This window comes from Penicillium lagena, assembly GCF_028827675.1.
Source record: "Penicillium lagena strain IBT 129212 chromosome Unknown utg000008l_segment0_segment0, whole genome shotgun sequence".
NCBI lineage: Eukaryota > Fungi > Ascomycota > Eurotiomycetes > Eurotiales > Aspergillaceae > Penicillium > Penicillium lagena.
Window position 1 is genome coordinate 2,810,181 of NW_026623229.1, and position 16,036 is coordinate 2,826,216.

At 50.7% G+C, this 16,036-nt stretch overlaps 7 protein-coding genes across 7 annotated transcripts; 3 read left to right on the forward strand and 4 right to left on the reverse strand.

Annotated features, from left to right (window-relative positions):
* Positions 1-597: 597 nt before the first annotated feature.
* Positions 598-1,727, reverse strand: N7510_011749 (lipase/thioesterase family protein; the record flags this gene model as incomplete). The annotated part of the gene is made up of 2 exons (XM_056983673.1): positions 598-1,322; positions 1,379-1,727. 2 exons carry the CDS (start codon positions 1,725-1,727, stop codon positions 598-600), a joined length of 1,074 nt encoding a protein of 357 aa, XP_056829167.1.
* Positions 1,728-2,383: 656 nt separating this feature from the next.
* N7510_011750 (flavin-containing monooxygenase) lies at positions 2,384-3,868 on the forward strand (the record flags this gene model as incomplete). The annotated part of the gene is made up of 1 exon (XM_056983674.1): positions 2,384-3,868. One exon carries the CDS (start codon positions 2,384-2,386, stop codon positions 3,866-3,868), a length of 1,485 nt encoding a protein of 494 aa, XP_056829168.1.
* A 299-nt stretch (positions 3,869-4,167) lies between these two features.
* N7510_011751 (flavin reductase family protein) lies at positions 4,168-4,905 on the reverse strand (the record flags this gene model as incomplete). Its single annotated transcript, XM_056983675.1, has 2 exons — positions 4,168-4,797; positions 4,852-4,905. 2 exons carry the CDS (start codon positions 4,903-4,905, stop codon positions 4,168-4,170), a joined length of 684 nt encoding a protein of 227 aa, XP_056829169.1.
* Positions 4,906-5,987: 1,082 nt separating this feature from the next.
* On the forward strand, positions 5,988-7,634 carry N7510_011752 (putative extracellular lipase; the record flags this gene model as incomplete). Its single annotated transcript, XM_056983676.1, has 1 exon — positions 5,988-7,634. The coding sequence occupies one exon, from the start codon at positions 5,988-5,990 to the stop codon at positions 7,632-7,634; it is 1,647 nt and encodes a 548-aa protein (XP_056829170.1).
* Positions 7,635-7,964: 330 nt separating this feature from the next.
* N7510_011753 (putative alpha-amylase) lies at positions 7,965-10,217 on the reverse strand (the record flags this gene model as incomplete). Its single annotated transcript, XM_056983677.1, has 9 exons — positions 7,965-8,621; positions 8,669-8,909; positions 8,976-9,122; positions 9,173-9,335; positions 9,389-9,617; positions 9,664-9,772; positions 9,816-9,931; positions 9,977-10,015; positions 10,065-10,217. The coding sequence occupies 9 exons, from the start codon at positions 10,215-10,217 to the stop codon at positions 7,965-7,967; spliced, it is 1,854 nt and encodes a 617-aa protein (XP_056829171.1).
* Positions 10,218-11,155: 938 nt separating this feature from the next.
* Positions 11,156-13,254, forward strand: N7510_011754 (putative glucan 1,4-alpha-glucosidase; the record flags this gene model as incomplete). The annotated part of the gene is made up of 5 exons (XM_056983678.1): positions 11,156-11,384; positions 11,430-11,713; positions 11,764-11,860; positions 11,915-12,549; positions 12,601-13,254. 5 exons carry the CDS (start codon positions 11,156-11,158, stop codon positions 13,252-13,254), a joined length of 1,899 nt encoding a protein of 632 aa, XP_056829172.1.
* A 152-nt stretch (positions 13,255-13,406) lies between these two features.
* Positions 13,407-15,397, reverse strand: N7510_011755 (uncharacterized protein; the record flags this gene model as incomplete). The annotated part of the gene is made up of 8 exons (XM_056983679.1): positions 13,407-13,474; positions 13,520-13,625; positions 13,676-14,516; positions 14,567-14,687; positions 14,735-14,832; positions 14,891-14,973; positions 15,028-15,164; positions 15,220-15,397. The coding sequence occupies 8 exons, from the start codon at positions 15,395-15,397 to the stop codon at positions 13,407-13,409; spliced, it is 1,632 nt and encodes a 543-aa protein (XP_056829173.1).
* Positions 15,398-16,036: the final 639 nt, after the last annotated feature.

A 16,036-nucleotide genomic window follows, 5' to 3' on the forward strand; every position in this document is an offset into this window, starting at 1 on the left:
GATCACTAGAACCGAGGGCAACAGGCTATTTTTCATGTCGAACTCATCATTTAGGGCTCCACCTAACGATCGGCAGTCTCCATCCTGTTGGGGAACGCCACCGACCGAGGTAATTTCGAATGTGATCTCTTTTTCTTCGCTTCTGCCTGTGGTGGGAATAAGGGAGATGGAGAATGAATGTGACAATCGGATGTTATGCTTGTTCATGCGGTATGGGCTTGCCTAGGTCGTCCTCGTCGTCGTCGTTGGTGCCTGGATGGATGGATTATTGATCGGCTAGAACATGATCGCAGCCCCGCTAAACTCACCCCGCGGGGAGACTAATTATGCCATCATCGAAATTCACAGGATCATTATGAGGTGAACATGTGAAGGTTGACCACATCGCACTGCTTGCCTACTTGGGAATGTTGTTGCCTGAGGCAGAAACTCAATGCCCTTGTTCGATGAACTGTAGAAACTGATTGAAGAAACGTAATTAGATGATTATTGATCATTATTAATTAATTATGGTTGTCATAGCATACATATTCATTCCGCAAAGCATATACTCTTGGCTATACACAATAATATCTACAGCCCCCCCCCCCCCAATCTCTACTGCAGCAGCTCCTTCAGCCACGACTTGACCTTCTTTCCCTGCTCTGTCTCGGTATTGTCGCCCAGGTACAGATTATAAACAGGCGCAACATGTCCCTCTCGGTGGCCAATAAACAACTCCACAGACGGGAAGCCCTCCTTGAACTTCGCGGCAAAGTCTTGGATGATGGGCAGGAGAATCTCATTGCCACCACCAGTGATCAGGACCGTGTTGACGGGGAACGACTCGTACCAGTCCGCTGGCGCAGTGGACAGATCCGTGTAGTAATCCCGTGACGCTTTGCCCAAGTACGCACTCGACCATGGAGCCGCCACACTCTGTGTGATCAGGTCACCACCCGAATAGATCTCCTGCTCCGGGAATTCGGTGTCCAGCAGCGTCCATGGAGCGATCATGGCGGCACCACCCAGATTGCCCGACAGAGACAGTGGCGCAATCTGGGGGTGTGGGTGGGCGATATGCGACAACACGCCACCGACGAGGTTCCCGCCAGCCGAGTCGCCGCCCAGGAAGACCGTGCTGGGGTCACGGTCAGGCTGCGACACGATGTAGCGCACACACTCTACGGCTTGGCGCAGCTGCGTCGGATAGGTGCCATGCGGGGACAAGGTATAGGTCAAGCTGAAGACGGCGACGCGCTTGCCGGAGCGCTCGAGCTCGCGGATGACGTTGGAGTAGAACTTGAAGTAGCCCATGTTGGCGGGCAGCGCAAATCCACCACCTAGACAAAGTCAGTGATGAACGTTGGTTTTTGGGTCTAGAAGATATGGCCCTTACCGTGAAACCACACCAGCACATTTGGTGCATTGCGGTCCCCAATCCAGTGGCCGAGGGCGCCGTGTCCCAGTTCCACCGATTCAGGCACGCGACCCGATTTCTTCGCAAACCGATTGTAGATCTTGTCGGAGGTTGGCGAGACGAATTGAATCTGGCTGGGTGACATGCGTGCGGTGACCTTGCGGAGGATGGCGTAGCCCAAATGCAGGAACAGGGTCTTGGCCTGGCGCTCAGAGCGCCAGATACCCGTCAGGAGGGCATAGAAGGCCGCCAAACTCACGGAGACGAGCGCGGGCAGAAAGTCGAGCTTCTCCGTGAGAGAGAGCTTTACCTGGGGATTGAACAGCATAATGGGTGGAGTTGGAGAGACTGAGCAGGCATCGTGACTCCTGATAAGTGGCAGTTGAGTTTATCGCGTGCTGTTGAACCTCGGGTCAGCGAAAAAGAAAAGGGCGTCGATCTTCTGTCGCAGAGCTATCCATTTACAGTATCGACCGTTTTTTTTTGTTGGGCCGAGGTCGGGGTGGAGACCGCCCCTCGGCTGGAGGGGGGGAACATTTTATGAACAATAGGAATAGTGTGACGGTGACGCATGGATTGGAGAAGCGATAGGAATAGCTATAGAAGTAATTATTACCTATGTAGGAGTATAGGAGTAGAATCGGCAGGTGGGCTAACATGAGAGCCACGAGGTCAGCACGTGGCGCCAGATCAGTGATACGATGAGCTACGGCAATAACACGAACGGATGAATGCATATCCCCGCTCCTCGGACGCTCGGAGAGTAATGCATCACTAGTATCTTCCAATCAACACGATAAGAATAATACAAACACTATGATGCACCTACACGCAGAGCCCCTGTGGCGATCCACCGCTGATCCTTCCGATATGGAGCGAAACCGAGGCATGTGAAGCGCCTCAAACACCGCGAGCCTTAAAACTGCCCCGAGTCCACTTGCACTGGTCACAATTGAACCACCCAATCTTGAAAGAAAAAAAAACATGAACGGACATGCCAACGTCGAGTCCGGGCGCCACTTCGATGTTATCGTCGTCGGCGCCGGCATCTCCGGCATCAACGCGGCCTACCGCATCCAGAGCGAGCTGCCCGGCATGAGCTATGCTATCCTCGAGGCTCGTGATGATCTGGGCGGCACCTGGGACCTGTTCAAGTACCCCGGTATTCGCTCCGACTCCGATCTCTTCACCTTTGGCTTCGCCTGGAACCCCTGGAACACCGACAACCCGATCGCGGAGGGCGCCGATATCAAAAAATATCTGCGCAGCACCGCGCACAAGTTTGGCATCGACTCCCACATCCACTACCGGCATCGCTTGCTCGGCTCGGACTGGTCCTCCGCCGACAACACCTGGTCGCTGTCCGTTGACCACGATGGCAAGACTAAAACTTACACCGCGCGCTTTGTCATTTTCGGCACCGGCTACTACGACTACAAGGAGCCACTGAAGGCGCAAATCCCCGGCCTCGATAATTTCCAGGGCCAGGTCATCCACCCGCAGTTCTGGCCCGAGGATCTGAACTACAAAAACAAAAAAGTGGTCATCATCGGCAGCGGTGCCACCGCCGTGACGCTGCTTCCCAACATGGCCGAGGATGCCTCGCGGGTTACGATGTTACAGCGCAGCCCATCCTATATTCTCTCCGTTCCCAACACCATCCGGAGCCGCTGGCTGCGCTATCTGATGCCCACACACCTCTACCAGCGGATGCAGCGCATCATGTGGATCGCGTCCGCGCGCTTTCTCTTTGTCTTCTGCCAGCGATTCCCCAGCTTCGCCCGCTGGGTGTTGCGCCTCAGCTCGCGCCGACAGCTGCCCAGCCATATCTCCCTCGATCCGCACTTCAAGCCGCACTACAACCCCTGGGATCAGCGCATGTGTCTCTGCCCCGACGGTGATTTTTACAAGGGTCTCCGGACGGGCAAGGCCGATATCAAGACCGACACCATCAAAACCGTGACCAAAAAGGGTATCATCCTCAATTCGGGCGAGCAACTCGATGCTGATATTATCGTCACGGCCACGGGACTGAAACTCCAAATTGCTGGCGGCTCCTCGCTAGCTGTGGACGGCGAGAAGATCAACCTGGCCGACAAGTATCTCTGGCACGGTGTCATGCTTCAGGATCTGCCCAATGCGTCCTTTGTCATTGGTTATACAAACGCCTCATGGACGCTGGGTGCCGACGCCACCGCCCACTTCATCACACGTCTGCTCAAGGATATGGAGGAGCGCAAGATAATTGCGGCTATTCCACGCCTGACGGCGAAGGATGCGGCCCTCCTGCAAGATCGGAAACTGCTCAACCTCAACTCAACGTATATCACCAGCGCCGAGGGGCGGTTGCCCAAGGCGGCCGATCGCGGACCCTGGCAGCCACGCGATAACTACTATACCGACCTCCAATTTGCTAAGAAGGGCAACTTTGAGGGTCTGGAGATGGTGCAGGGGCCGAAAATGGCGTGAAAGGTCTGGAGTGATGTTTTTATGACAGCATGACACAGTATATTTATGTGATGGCTTTTTTTGTATGTAACTAGTAGATTTGAACATAACTGATTTCACATCCTTTCTGCTGGACAGCTTAGATCTCTGCAGCCTTGTGAGACAGACGTACTGACAATTTTCCACGGCAAAAGACTTAATTATCTTGAACTACGTCTGCGTGTGCCATTGGTTTCTCTGTCGAAATGGATGGAAGAGGAAAGATTTGAGACTGGCATCCAGGCTCGTAGTATGTATGTACGCGGGCAGGCACGTCACATCTACGATTGCTTCTCTCCAGATTCTCGATTGCGTTTTGCACTGCCCTCCAACCCATACAGCACATCATCCGACATACCCGGGATCACCATCTCAAATGTCTCCCGGATCACCGCGTATTGGTAGTACCCACATCGGGCAATCGGCTGCGTTTTGCGGATATCCAAGATTCCATCCGTCAGCACCTCGTCTTGGATATGCACCGCAACCACCCGCCCGATCACGACATCCACGGTGCCCATCGGCGGATTTCCGGGCAGCCGAATCGTTGAGTGATACTCGCACTCGAACTTGACCGGCGATTCTTGCACCATGGGAACATTCACCAATCGCGCTGACTCCTTGGTCAACTGGGCTTGCTCGAACTCGTCCACCCCATATGCCACCTGTTCCGCCGTGATGTTGACGGCTTCTCGCAGGTCATAAGTGGCCAGATTCCAAACAAAATGACCCGTGCTCTCGGCGTTGGTCACGGTGTCTTTACGAGAGCCCGTCCCCGTCTGGTTGGCGGAGAACATCACATACGGGGGATCGAAGGTCAAATTCTGAAATTGTGAATATGGAGCCAAATTGGCCTTGCCATCTTTACTCTGAGTCGAGATCCAGCCAATGGGCCTTGGAACGACACAAGCCTGTCAATGATCCGTCAACAAGCGCCCTTCTTGCCAGTCGGGAGGGCTATTGACCTTGAACGGATCGTGGGGCAGATTGTGCTCAGTCACTCCTGGTTGGTAAAACATACTTGATTGATAGTGTGGTAGCTTGGTTCCCGACCTAGGTTAAATACTTTTGTCTCAACAGCCGACGTCTTGCCGAGACAAGCGTTGACCGGCACTCCGCCATGCGCAACAGCCGCTCCAACCGACTGTCAAACCCTCCGAGGCCTTGTGGGGCAATTTAGATGACCTCAATCTCGGAGCCTCGGAGCCTTAGGCAAACGAGAATGGGATCTGTGGAGGAAAAAAATTCCAGCAAGTCCTTGTTGTCGCTGTTGTCGGAATGGCAGTAGTTTGCAGACCTGCTCGACGTATGCGCCAGGTAGACTCCCTTGCCGAACATATATCCATGGAATGAGGTGCAAGTAGCGTCTGCTGGCATTCAGGTTGGATTTTAGTTAGATATTCGACTGGAATCTGATTTGTTATATTATTCAACATGGGTGATCATTCACAAAAATCTTTTATATTGTCGTGGATACTGAAAAAGCTCGATCCCGCCCGGAAGGGTCTAGTAGACTTGCTGCAATTATTTAGTTCCGAAGCCCTTGATAGATTATCGACTGCACATCATTGGAAATACCATATGGTTTCTTCTTCCCAGGCATATTTTCTATGCCTGCCAGGCACACAATTCCCGGTTCATCCCATTTGACCTAAATCCTGCAGCCCCACACTTTACCCCAGATAAATGCAACCCCGGATGGCCAATATTTGTGTTGCATTGCATCTCGATCTGCAGTCTATCAGAGTTATGGTCCAAGCATATTCCTTCTCCCAATCAGTCGGGCGTAAATCGTCGTATCCAGGGATGCTTACGCCGGCGGCCCGGCATATCAATAACAAGATTTCTGTGCTTTGAGACTCCGCATGACCACTCCCCAGCCGAGTTGCCGGTTTCGGTGAAACGTAAATAAATCATGGCAGTCATTCTCATGCGGGGTTCTAGTATAATATTGCCAAAAAAGCTATACCGAGGAGCCACATGTTGAAGTTGTCGGTGGATAACCCCCCGCTGCAGGCAATCAGCCTGACCGACCAAGATTCATATATATTTGTTAGTCTGCGGGGCATAGGTAAGACTCACATACATGCAATCTGATACAATGCTGTTCCGACTGCAGTTGGCCCTGGTGGCCATTCTGCCCGCTGCTTTGGCTTCCCCCACGGTCACCATCTCACAACCCCAGGCCACCATTGTGGGCTCCTCGGGATTGAATAACGTCGACAGCTTCAATGGAATTCCATTTGCCAAACCTCCAACGGGTTCCCTTCGACTAAAGCCCCCACAGCCTATTCAAACCTCTCTAGGTACCATACAAGCATCCGGAGTGGCCAAGTCCTGCCCGCAATTTTTCTTCGATGACAACTGGAGCGCCTTCCCGTCATCCGTCCTGGGCGATTTGATGAGTCTTCCCCTCTTCCAGAACGTCACAGATGCGGGAGAAGACTGCCTGAACCTCAATATTAATCGTCCTTCAGGAACTGAAGCTGGTGCTAAACTCCCAGTGCTGGTTTGGATTTTTGGCGGCGGCTTCGAACTCGGCTCCACTACCATGTATAATGGCGGCAGTTTTGTCGCGGACTCCATGAATTTGAATATGCCTGTCATCTTCGTTGCAATGAACTACCGCTGTGGTGGTTTCGGATTCATGCCTGGAAAGGAAATATTAAAAGATGGCTCATCGAACCTCGGCCTGCTGGACCAGCGGCTTGCTCTAGAGTGGGTGGCAGACAATATCGAGGCATTCGGTGGCGACCCATCTAAAGTGACCATTTGGGGTGAGTCTGCCGGTTCCATCTCCGTCTTTGACCAGATGGCTCTGTATGATGGCAACAACACTTACAATGGCTTGCCTCTATTCCGCGCCGGGATCATGGACTCTGGTAGTATGGTGCCTGCCGACCCAGTCGATGGTGTCAAGGGCCAGGCCGTCTATGACGTTGTTGTCAAGGAGGCAGGCTGCAGCAATGCAAATGACACGCCTGAGTGTCTCAGAGGGTTGGACTACAATGATTTCTTGATTGCAGCCAACTCTGTTCCAGGCATCTTGAGTTACAATTCTGTGGCTCTATCGTACCTACCTCGACCCGACGGCACGGTACTTACTGACTCACCGGAGAACCTGGTTACAAGCGGCAAATATGCCAGTGTGCCTTTTATCATTGGTGACCAGGAAGATGAGGGAACCCTGTTCGCTCTGTTTGAGTCCAACATTACCACAACATCTGAGGTTGTAGACTACCTGCAGGACCTTTTCTTCTTTGATGCCACACGAGAGGAGCTCGAACACCTGGTTGGGCTTTACCCGAATATCACCACCGATGGTTCCCCATTTGGTACTGGATCGATGAACGACTGGTATCCACAGTATAAGAGAATCGCTGCCATCCTTGGCGATCTTACTTTTACCCTCACGCGTCGAGTATTCTTGAATCTGGCGGCTAAGGTCAAGCCCGACATTCCATCTTGGTCCTATCTGGCCTCTTATGATTATGGCACACCTATCTTGGGCACTTGCCACGGCTCTGATATCTTGCAAGTCTTTTACGGGATTCTCCCGACCTATGCATCCAAGTCCATTCACACATATTACCTTTCGTTTATATATGACCTGAATCCGAATTCTCAGGCGAGTGACTACATGAACTGGCCTCAATGGAGCGGCAACCACAGTTCAATGCAATTCTTCAATGACCACGGTGCTTTGCTTCCTGATACTTTTCGCCAAGCGTCTGCCAGTTTTATCTAACAGAATATTGCCGACTTTCATATTTAGGGGTTGTCTTTTCACAAATGGGCGTGCAATTTGCTGAAGATTGCTGTACATAGCTCCATATAACGAGAACGTCAAGGTGAATGAATAATGTTTAGGACCCTACAAAGAAATCTCTAGGCTGCGTTCATGTACAATGAGAATGTTCTTAAGAGTTTGTTCGGGCTGAACAGCTGGGAGGCCAAACGTAATGTAATTAACAAATCATCCTGTAGAGAGAAGAGAGACAGCTGAAAGCGCCAGATAATAGCAAATTAATTTCTCGCCATTAAGCTAAGTCAATGCTCTTTCAAGTTTCAGCGTGATCTATCTCCATGTCGCCGTCACTGTCGCAGTAGTCCCAGAGCAACCTGTTGGCACGGCATACGACCGATTTGGGTCACTCTCCCAGGTCGTAGCCCCGTCTGTCTTTTCGAGGAACTTGTATTCAAACGAGATGCCAACTGGTAGCGTAACTTCAACATACCATAATGGATTGGAAGAAGTGTAGTCATCCGCTGACAATGCCACAGCGTCATCGGTGTCCCAGCTGCCCAGTTCGCTAATGGAGCCCGAGAGGAAGATATTCTCACCATACGAGGTGGTTACTATCTCTTCAAAAACAACTGGAATTGCTGTCGCCTGGATGCAAGTCGTAGTCGATGTGGTTGCAGATGACGTAGCAGTGGTGGTTATCGTCGAAGATCCACACAGTCCACTTCCACTCGCACTGGAGGATGGGATAAACACGCGAGGTAATCCGGAGGCCATGGGTACTGCGATATCCCCGCTTTGATCCACTGTAACCGAAGTGCAAGTGTAGAGCTCTATCAGTTCTATGCCAGATGAATAGCCACTGCCGCTCAGAGTCAGAGTGTATGAGCTGCCTGAAGCTCCGAGGTTCGAAAGCACCGTGATCACCTGTGAGCCGCTGGATCCTTTCTTCATGGCTATAGTGTTGCTATCTTGATAAAAAGGGTCGTTCTACGCAGAAGGTTAGCCATATAATGTTGACCCACAATGAACAATACCTCAGTAGTAAGATAGCTTGAATCTATCAACATAATCGCTTTGCGGAGCTTATTTGTGGTTGCAATAAATTGATACAGCTCGGCAGTAGTTGAATACTCAGATAGCCAAGTGGCTTCCCGGTTATATGGGTCCTCACCGCCGTTGTAGTGTTGCTCTTGGCCCGCGTAGACAATAGGTATCCCGTCAGAAAAGAAGATATAAGCCAGAACGTTCTTGGCTTGTGAGTAATCCTCCGTATAGCTAAGCAAACAGTAAGTCAAGCTTTGTAGGTCAAGGTAGTCATTAATTTAAGAAATAAGCACTTACAAAGCAAAGCGTGGGTTGTCGTGATTTTCAATAAAGTTGCCCAGGAGAGTCGGATCCTCACAGGATGATGCCACGGAACCAATCATGTCATACAGATCGCTGATACTCCCATTGGAGGACTCAAATGCGTAGAGCAATTGATAGTAACTGTTATTGTTAACGAATAAATCTAGCAGCTCACACGGGGTTCAAATTACATTGGGTAGTTCAAGACGCCATCGAGATAATTCTGATAGGGGCAGGTGTAAGCCGGATCGCCATCAAGTACTTCACCGACACAGTAAACTCCCGAAGCGTCGTTATAGCCAGGCCAGAAAGATTGCTGTACGTGTTTGACGGTATCAATCCGTAGACCGTCGACTTAATCTTGTGTGAGAATTCCAGAGATCGTATAGGCATTGCAAGAAACTTACTGGAGTAATTGGAAACGAGACCAGCGACCCAGTCATACCAGATGGTCTGAACTGAAGTGAGTGTGGTATCCAAGTCTGGTAAGGAGACGGTTGTGTCACCTAGCCAACAGTCCTCGACGTTGGTTTGGTTGTCATAGTTGCTGATCAGGCAGTAGGGGTGGAAGTATGAAGAAGAGTCAAATGGATCAAATACACTGTAATCAACAGCGCTTCCCCCTCCATCATATCCCTACGTCTACATGAGAATGACTTCCTGGAGCTTGTGGGGAACATACCATATCGTTTGCCACAACGTCGACCATGAGGTACATACCTCTAGTATGCAGCGCCTGCGACAGGGCGAGAAGATCACCGGCAGTTCCATAATTTGTATTGATGTCGTATCTGAAGGGTCAATCATGCACTATTCTTTTGATTCAAGACCTACATTCTCTGCTGCCAATATCCATGATATGCTTCTCCTTCTCCTGTGTCCTGAGGCAACTGTTCGGTAACTGGTGTGATCCATATTGCAGTAAATCCCATTCCTTGGATATAGTCCAACTTTGGATATCAGCAATGCATAATAATTCTCAGTCGCAGACATACCTGGTTTATAATCCCTTGCCAACTGCCACCGCAGTAAATCTGTCGCACTTTATTAGACGTCGAAGTAGGACTGAGGGGTCGTACATACTCGCTGACCGACGTCGCAGGCTGCGGTGGTTGAATTGTCTTCTCGCCCAAAACGATCTGTCAGCAAGAAATAGATTGACTGACTTCGCCATTCGGCGGGAGTCAGAGCTATGGCAGCTTCAGTGAGGAGCCATGTCAAAGCAATGTACCGCATGTTGGAATTGTGAACAAGAAATGGAGATTAGTTCAGGGCATGAGGTGATCGGTTGCTACGTCGCGCGTCCGGTTTTATATAGCTGTAACCTGCACAACCGAGCCAGATCAGACGTGCGACGATGAAACTCGCAAATAAAATTTATTCATGAGTATTTGTTTGAGATTGGGCTCTACGAAAGGGCGATAATCCACGGGGCAACCTGCCAATCACCATGGGACGCAACCCCCCAAGTATCTTCATGAAAAGCCATGGGCAGGATAAGGTCCTTGCACGTATGCTGTGCATTAGAGAATTTCGGCTGAACAAAAGAAAGCCGGAGACACGTCACTTGTGTAGGTGACGCCAGGCTGTAAATAGCAGTCTCTCCGGGGCCGGCCCTGGCTAGAGCAGGATAAGATCCCCCCACATTCTTCACAACTCCGGATTCTAGTAATTTCGACCCCACACAATGCAAGGAAGTTATGATGGGCTCACATGTGCTGATCATATTCACAGCCAGGGTCGGGGGGGCAGCTAGTAAGGTGATTGGTCCAAGCGCCGTTTCTCGAAACGCGGCCGACAGGGGACGGCGAATTTGCGGGGTCCGAAGACTCTTCAGGCTGTCGGCAAAATCACAAAAATGTTTAGATGACCTTGGTTTCAGGGTAATGAGAAAATGAATGCGTGCGATCAGCAAGAGTCCGGGAGATCGTCGGACAGGACGGGCGACGGAGATGGACGGAATCGGAAATAGCTTCATGTCTGACTGTAAAGCGCCAGTGCATTTCCCCACCCCCTGTAATCCGGACTCCGGTAGAGATGGTGGCCTCGCTGTCGGCTCACGAGACTTGCTTGGACCGCTGCCGGCAAAATGTAGACCGATCCAGTGACTATAAATTCTCATGAATTCCTTGACGTTAAGCAACACCACCCACCACACCATTCAAACCCTTCCGATGGCCCGTTACTTCTTGACTGCGCTCTGGACGGTCGCCCTCGGTCAGGCGGTTTTGGCCATACCAAAGCTGGTCGCACGTGGGACCACTAGTTTGGATACCTGGCTCGCGTCCGAGACGGCGGTGGCACGAGAAGCTATTCTAAACAATATTGGATCGGCAGGAGCGTGGGCGGAGAGCGCAGATTCAGGAATTGTCATCGCTAGTCCGAGCACGGATAACCCTGATTGTGAGTGATCACGATACAATATAGGGCCCCGGACTGATGAACAAGATTATTACCAGTGGACACGAGATGGGGCCTTGACGATGAAAACGCTTATTGACCTGTTCAAGAACGGAGATACCGGCTTGCTCAGTGTGATTGAAGAATACATCAACGCCCAGGCTTATATTCAGACCATCTCAAATCCGTCTGGAGATCTCTCATCCGGAGGTCTTGGTGAACCCAAATTCAATGTGGACGAGACCGCGTTTACCGGCGCCTGGGGCCGCCCTCAGCGCGACGGCCCAGCGCTCCGAGCAACCGCGTTGATTGCTTTTGGTCAATGGCTCCTTGTAAGGACTTAGTTATCCGTGTCTGGCTTGAAGCTGACTTTCAAGCAAAGGATAATGGCTACACATCCTCGGCAACAGATATTGTCTGGCCAATTGTTAGGAACGACCTCTCCTATGTTGCGCAGAATTGGAACTCGACTGGTTATGGTAAGGCCGATCTACTGTACTGGATTATTCTTTTCAACTTATAAAGTCTTACAGACTTATGGGAAGAAATCGATGGCTCTTCGTTCTTTACAATTGCCGTGCAGCACCGCGCTCTGGTAGAAGGAAGCACTTTTGCCAACCAAGTCGGGTCGTCATGCACATACTGTGAAGTTGCGCCACAGGTCTTATGTTTCTTGCAGTCTTTCTGGGCAGGCTCTTATGTACTTGCTAATTTTGGAGACAGCCGCTCCGGTAAGGACTCTAACACCCTTTTGGGGATCATTGCAACTTTCGACAAAGATGCTGGTTGCGATGACAGTACTTTCCAGCCTTGCTCCGCACGGGCATTGGCAAACCACAAGGTGTTGACAGACTCTTTCCGCTCCATTTACACACTCAACTCCGGTATCGAAGAGGGCGTCGCCGTTGCCGTGGGTCGTTACCCAGAAGATACATACTACAATGGAAATCCCTGGTTCCTATGCACGCTCGCGGCGGCCGAGCTGCTATATGATGCGTTATATCAATGGAACCGCATTGGCTCGTTAACTATTACCGATGTCTCCCTAGCCTTCTTCCAGGATGTGTATAGCTCAGCTGCCGCTGGAACCTATGCCGCATCCAGTGAAGAATACCAGTCGATTACGGGTGCTGTCAAGACATATGCAGATGGATACATGAGCATTGTGGTATGTTTAAACGAGATAGATATTGTCTTTTCTTTCTAATACCTCAGACAGCAAGAGTATGCAATGACGAATGGTTCGCTGTCGGAACAATTCGACAAGGCCGACGGACTTGAGCTGTCGGCACGCGACTTGACCTGGTCCTATGCTGCATTGTTGACGGCGAACATGCGGCGCAATTCCGTCGTGCCCGCTGCATGGGGTGAAACCTCGGCTAGCAGTATTCCGGAAGCGTGTACTAGTGGATATACTTCCATCGGCACGTACAGTTCGGCCACCTACACGAGCTGGCCTAGCGATTTGACGAGCGTGTCGGGATCGACGACCACGGGCTCGACTGCATCATCCACAACAACTTCAATAACGACAACCAGCACGGCGTGCACGACGCCTACTTCCGTGGCTGTGACTTTTGACCTGATTGCAACCACAGTGTATGGCGAAAACATCAAGCTTTCGGGCTCAATTGCACAACTTGGTAGCTGGGATACGGACGATGCCGTCGCATTGAGCTCAAGCGAGTATACTGAAAGCGACAATTTATGGTATGTGACGGTGGATCTCCCGTCCGGCACTAGTTTTGAATACAAATACATTCGCGTTGAAAGCGATGGAAGCGTCGAATGGGAAACCGCCTCAAACAGAGTCTATACAGTGCCATCAGCCTGTGGCACTACAGCTGCAACAGAGAGTGATACTTGGAGTTGAAGTGAAGGGACAGACTCCTTTGCTAAAGTGATGGGAAAGAACCGTGGGCTTGGTATTTGACGGATGCAGAAATATACGTTTTACTTGGGTATAATGCAAGATTATTAGTAGTGAAAAGCTGCCTCTATTTGATGGGCCTTGACCTATTGCGTTTACAACTGGTAGTTGCGGATGAACAAGCCGAGGAACGAGGCAAGTAGCGAACATGCGAGTGAGACAACTAAAATGTTAGAGTCCATAAATATTTTTAGAGAGAAGAACTCACGATAGGTGTATTTTAGACCCGAGAGGTAGCACATCACCACGATTTCTCGGAGGCGGCCTCCGAGTTGGGCGATGTAAGCCGTATCCGCCATGGCACGTCGAATGACCTGTCAAAGTCAGTAACAATAAGACAGTTATGACCAAGAGAGCAGTATACCTTTCCAGACCCAGGTCCGTGCAGATTCGACTGGAGTTGTTTCTTAAATTCCAAACCCAAAGTCGTATTACTGACAGTGACCCCGGCAGTCATGGCAAAGCTGATCAACAGCATGTATCCTGCGGTTGCCATGGCCACTTCTTCCTGTTGTAGCATAACAGTCATGGCTATGAACGCCGATCCAGATGCAACACCGGTGCCTATACCACCGGGAATAATGAAAAGCGACTCCCAAATCCCAGTCTGGCCGTTCCAGGTAAAATAAAGCAGCACATAGGTGACCGATGCCACGAGACCAGCAAGCACCAGCAGAGCCTTGTAATACCCGGTGCGGCGAATAATTATTCCAGCAAGGAGGCCACCAATCGTATTGCCCACCACAGCTGGGACCAGATGTCCACCGGACGCGGTAGTGGAGGCTCGTTGAGTCACCTGGAAGTACAGTGGCACGGAGAACATCATGCCTAGTTGCGCCGTAATCTGCAAAAATCCAATAAGATAGCTGAGAGACACATTAGGCCGGCGGAGTATGCGAAGGTCGAAGATGGGGTCTCGTGCAACATAGGCCTCCACGAGCGTAAAGGCCACCAACAAAGCAATTCCACCACCACCCATGAATAGTGTCACCCATGAGCGCCAGGAAAAGGATTTGCCACCTTGATCCAAAAGAATTGTAATTGCCAAAATAGCCGTACCCAAAAGGGCTGAGCCAAGAAAGTCCACTTGGCGGAGTTTCGATGCGGAACCGTCTTTGCTCAAAGACGCTGGCTGTGCAATCTGGAGTTTAATGACGACGAGAAATGCGGCCAAGGCAACAAAGGGGGCTTGGAGAAGAAATAGCCTAGAACAGGGTTAGATGGGTGCCAATTTTGGAAGTACGTCCTATCATACCATCGCCATCCGATTGTGTCGCTCAGCCAGCCCCCCAGAGGTCCGCCGATGCTACGGCCAAGAGTCATCGCAATATTCACATAAGCTCTCCAGCTGGCAACTTCGCGCCTGGGAACGATATCTAAAACATCTCAGTGGGGGTTTTATCAGATTAACGATGACACGAACCGGTGATAATCACTGACGAGATTGTCATTGTTCCAGCACCACCCACACCGCTGATTGCACGACCAAGAATGACCACCCACATCTGCGATCCGATGCCACTGTAAAGAAAATTGTAAGAGTTACATCATTTGTAAGGCAAGTATTTCTCCTACATACCTGATTATACATCCCACCGCAAAAAGCAAATATGAGACCAGGAGCAATGGCTTGCGGCCATATATATCGGAGAGCTTTCCATACTGTGATAGCGGTGATTAGGTATAACTCTACAACTCGTCTCACACATCACTGACCATGGGCTGTGCTGTGCAGAGACCCAACGTGTATGCCGTAGAGAGCCAACTCGCGTCACGCAGGTGATTGAACTCAGAGGAGATTCGGCCCGTGGCGGCCATGACGAGCGTCGCGTCGGCATTGGAGATAAACTCGCCTTTGCGATAGTGAGTAATGTATTTTCCTGCGACAAATATTCGTTATTGTCATACCTAACAAGAGCACTGCAATTATCGTGCCAACCTCGGTCAAAGCCTTGATATTGGGCTCATCCGGATCGGACAGCAGCGGGCTTTCTTCATCGAGGGCGCGTCCATTGATGGATCCGGGCTTGTGAACTGATTGCGATCCTGCGCTATGCGCATCTGAATCGTCGAGTATAGCGACCATGATAGACTTTTAGGTGATTGAAAACCAACAGTGAAATCCGTCAGATGAAAATTTCTTGAATCAAAAGGACCTGGGCGATAGTTAGTCGCCCTCGACTCCGTCGATGGAAACATTTGCGTGCCTGGACCCGCGGGGCCTTGGATATTGCGTTATTCTCCAGTCCATCTCGCGTGGCTCATGCAGCTTCATCGAACGTTCCTCATTGCAGGTTCAAAGCACGTCATTTGAGTTTCCGGACACCAGGCTCCACTGCGCTCGGGCCAAGGGGAATTATCCGCAGAAATGTGCTTTTCCTGCTCCCTGAATACCAATAACTATGACTACCTACATATTATTTGCAGGATATGCACAGCGGATGGCACAGCTACCATGTTGTCTGACTCTCACTCTGAGCGTAATCGGTGATACCAGGCTCGATAATAAATAACATGTATACTGATCGAATTGCATACTATGTATCGCAATCAGGTCCACGGATGGCATCATCACCTCGGCTACACTATCGGCACTCCAAGCTCTCCACCGGGATCCACATTGATTTTCCGAGCTTGTCAGACAACTCCCGCTTCATCGGCATGTCACCTAGATAACTTACCACGCCCCGCGGCGGCTATCATTGCGCCAACAAACCCTCCTAAT